The sequence below is a fragment of the Pygoscelis adeliae genome, unplaced genomic scaffold (assembly GCF_000699105.1).
Source record: "Pygoscelis adeliae isolate BGI_AS28 unplaced genomic scaffold, ASM69910v1 Scaffold186, whole genome shotgun sequence".
NCBI classification, from domain to species: Eukaryota; Metazoa; Chordata; class Aves; order Sphenisciformes; family Spheniscidae; genus Pygoscelis; species Pygoscelis adeliae.
Window position 1 is genome coordinate 8,984,492 of NW_008825071.1, and position 3,674 is coordinate 8,988,165.

At 41.5% G+C, this 3,674-nt stretch overlaps 1 protein-coding gene across 1 annotated transcript in view; it reads left to right on the forward strand.

Moving 5' to 3' along the window:
• E2F3 (E2F transcription factor 3) overlaps positions 1–3,674 on the forward strand; it is an 18,063-nt gene that overhangs the window by 777 nt on the left and 13,612 nt on the right. Inside the window, exons 2-4 of the mRNA XM_009326559.1 lie at positions 1,298–1,399; positions 1,624–1,649; positions 2,900–3,011. Of these exons, the coding sequence (XP_009324834.1) occupies positions 1,298–1,399; positions 1,624–1,649; positions 2,900–3,011 (240 nt within the window). The remainder of the gene's footprint in view (positions 1–1,297; positions 1,400–1,623; positions 1,650–2,899; positions 3,012–3,674) is intronic.

Sequence of the window (3,674 nt, forward strand, 5' to 3'; positions counted from 1 at the left end):
TTCCCTATCATTGGGATGCTTTGCGCTGGTGTCTTTTGGCTTGATACTTCTTAGCAGGTCCCACATACTGTGTCAGAAGATTCTGCATGCTATGATTGATCAAACAATGCAAATAAAGACAATACAAAATTTGTACAAAAACTTGTAGAAATACTGCAAATAACGAATATAATGCTGTAGCAGAAATAAGTTATGCAAATCAAGATTTTTTTTTTTTTTGAAGGGTTACCGATTCTGCTGATGGCTGAACGCAGATCTTGAGATTTCTCAATGGAAGTCTGATATCAGAAAGCACTATGAATAATTTTGGAGATAGGAGAGAGAAACCGTGAGTCACCCGGGATCTCTAATGCAAAGAAAAAGGCACTAGAAAATCTTTGGTCTGTAAGTCAGGGAAGAAGAAATTGAGAGAATATACCACTTCAATCCTGCATCTTGTTATGAAGTTTGTAAAACAGGAAGGGGAAGAAAGCACTTGCTGAGTGATGTGTAACATCTGGCCAGAAATTAAACATCCCCCAGGGTTTGCTAAAATTGCCTCTTGGTAACTTCACCAAGCTCTTTTAAACTCTTCTAAAATATTTTGCTCTGTATCTTTCGCTCAGGTTTTCTGTATGCTTCGTGCCCTACAAAATAACTACCTTGTAGTGCTATCTCTGCCGTTTGGTATTTTTCCAGAAGCCAGCCAACAGTCCTGCGCTGCCTGTAGGTACGGTACGCTGGTGAGACCAACAAGAGTGTGTTGTTTGTAACACCCCCCGACACACACGGATGGGCTTGCGCTGCTGTGCGCAGCCAAAGGATGCTGTTTATGTTCTCTCACTACGAAACCTGATTATTTGAAGTTCACAGGAGAAAGTTGTAAGTGTTTAACCACAAAAGTAGGGGAAAAATACCGTTGTTCATGTCTTGCAAACAAGTTGAGACAAAAAGTTTTGATGTGTAGCCCAAACCAGAGCTTCTCTTCTGATGGAGAGAGCTGCTGCAAATCTCTGGATTTTAAGTCTTTAGCATTTCCCCTCCTTCTCACACCTGGTTTTGAGATTCTCTTTTATCTTTAATTGTACCCCTTTGGCCTAGTCTTCCCACACCCTGAATTGTTCCCTTTTCACACCTCCGTCCTTTTCTCTTATAGTTCTCAGGGTGGCAAAACACTTACTTATAAAAAGTGTGAAATGTATTTCTCCCTCTGGAATAACTGTAATCTTAATTTAATCCAATTACGGTGGCTAAACATATTAGCTGGATGCTTTTGTTAACAGTTGACCTTTTTAAAATCTGTGTCCTTGGATTACAGAGTGGGTGTCTCAGGGAGAGGAGCAGAGGTCTTTCACGCCATTAGAAGCTGCCACCAATGGGCCGCCGGGAGCTGGGTGCCTGCATTGGTTAGAAGGATGCAGTTAGTTCAGTTTTGCTCTGTCACCGATGAATTAGTGCATTGCCCCTTTGCACAAAATACGGAGAAGAGTGGCTTGAGCACTCTGCACACGCTGTTACGCTCTGGGCTTATACGATTTTCATGTACTTTAACTCGCCTTTTAATAAGTTTGAGGTTTGCAAATGGAGTCCAGTACAAAGATGTTAGCTATCCATAAATAAATGCATATAAATGAATTTATTTAGAGCCTTCTGTTGGTCACAGACCCGAAGTAAAAAGCATAGGCTAAATCCACAATACAGAAATATCTGTCTACAGCTCCATAGCAGAATGTATTATTTTATCTTGTTTCCCTGAGGAGCAGAATACGATCCAACCCTTTGGGGCAAGTCTAAAGAGCAAGCAAATAAAATACTCCGAATTATCCTACCTAATGGAATAAACAACATTCTTCAGAAACAGTTATTTGGCTAAACTTCACTAGATGTAAAACTTTTTTTCTTTTTTTCTGTGTCTTCCCAGGTAATGTTCTTTCTATTGTTAGGATAACAAGTATCCCCAGATTTAATTTCAGTAACCTGACTAGCATGGCAGGGTATAGAATTGTTTCCAAAGATAGTAGATTGTGTTTCTGTCTAGGAACAAAATTCATATTGGTGGTGGTTTTCATTGCAGTTTGTCTTTGTGTTGCATAGTTCAATGGTTTCATTCATGAGTTCTATAATTCAGGATGTACACAGCTTTCCTTTGAGCTAAATGCAACGTTTGGCTGATTTTCAGGCATCATCTTTCTGATACTACTTTTGCTCCACCTTGCTTTTATGTAGGCAGCTTTAATGTAAACATGCTAGTTAATGTGAAATAAATGTAGTGGTTGTGCTTTCAGTGAGGACAAATTGTTGACAAGCAGAGGAGAACAGTTGTCCAATGCTGCTCTTGATGTTGTGTCTCGTATTTCATCGATGGAAAGCTTATAGTAGTGGAAGTTACTGGCCCTCTCAAAGCCATCCTTTCAAATGGGGAAGGAAAAATGTAACTTGCACTAATACTACCTGTGCACAAACTTACACGGATATAAGGAGTTTTTCAAAAGAAATGTAGCTTTGTGTGTGCATACCTGTGTGCTTGAGCATTTGTCTTTGGTTTTCTTAACTGAAACGTTCTCAACTCAAATGAAGGTAAAAATCTTTCATATGTATTTAAAAAGGTCCAGACTAGACTGAAGCAGGTCATACAACCGTCACTCAACTTTTCAAATTAAAAAACATTGCTGAATTTTCCAAACAAAACCATCAACCTAGCCTTTGAGAGTGAAACATTGAAGTCCACCTTTGGATTCCCATAAATATTCAGATTCCCTTGTGATCAATATGGGGTATGAACCTGTACTGATACAGAATCTTGCTGTGAAAAGTTCACTGCTGTCTGCCTTTCCTGTAATCCCAATGTTGTGTTTGATAAAGTGAAATACACTTCTTAACAATCCATCAATTAAAAAAAAATTACTGTTTTTTTTAACAGGCAAAACGAAGGCTGGAGCTAGGAGAAAGTGGCCACCAGTATCTTGCTGAAGGACTAAAGACTCCAAAGGGGAAAGGAAGAGCTGCCACAAGAAGTCCAGATAGTCCAAAAAGTAAGGAAACTTGTAACACGCTGTATGGCACAGTTTTTTGATTTTGCTAGCTGGAGATCAGAGTAAACCAGTACAACAGGCTGCGTTACCTAGCTAAAAATGTGTGTTTATTACTGTCCTCACCTGGATGCGTGTGCAACATACTCGACCCCACAGCCAAGCAGCGCACAACGTGTTTGCAGCATGCATCGATTGCTGGTGCAGAGCTGCTGAGAGGCCGCAGAGGCTCCTGGCTGTTAGGTCTGTCCCTCTGCCTGCTGGGCAGCCTGCAGTCTCTCTGTCCAGGACCTCCTCTTCAGCCAAGGACGTGAAGTTGGGGATGCTTAGGAGAGGTAGATGCTGAGGAATCAAGATGATATGACGGGATCAAACGCACAGTTTTTAGGCAAGGCTAACCAGGCCAGCCTCCTCCTTCCTCGCTAAAGTTACAGCAGCTGATTGGCAGGGCTTCTTCTCCCAGGCAGGGGTTTGCAAAGAGCAGTAGCTGTGCCCCAGCAGCGTTGCACTTAAACGTTTTTTGTGGGCTCTGAGCTGCCTCCTCTCCCAGCAATATAACTACATTATTACTGCAAGTACTGATTTTTGCACATCTGTATGGCCTCGGGCAGTAGGTTTCTTGCAACAGGAGCTGGGGGTGTAGCCTTGCCATCTTGTTTGGGGGAT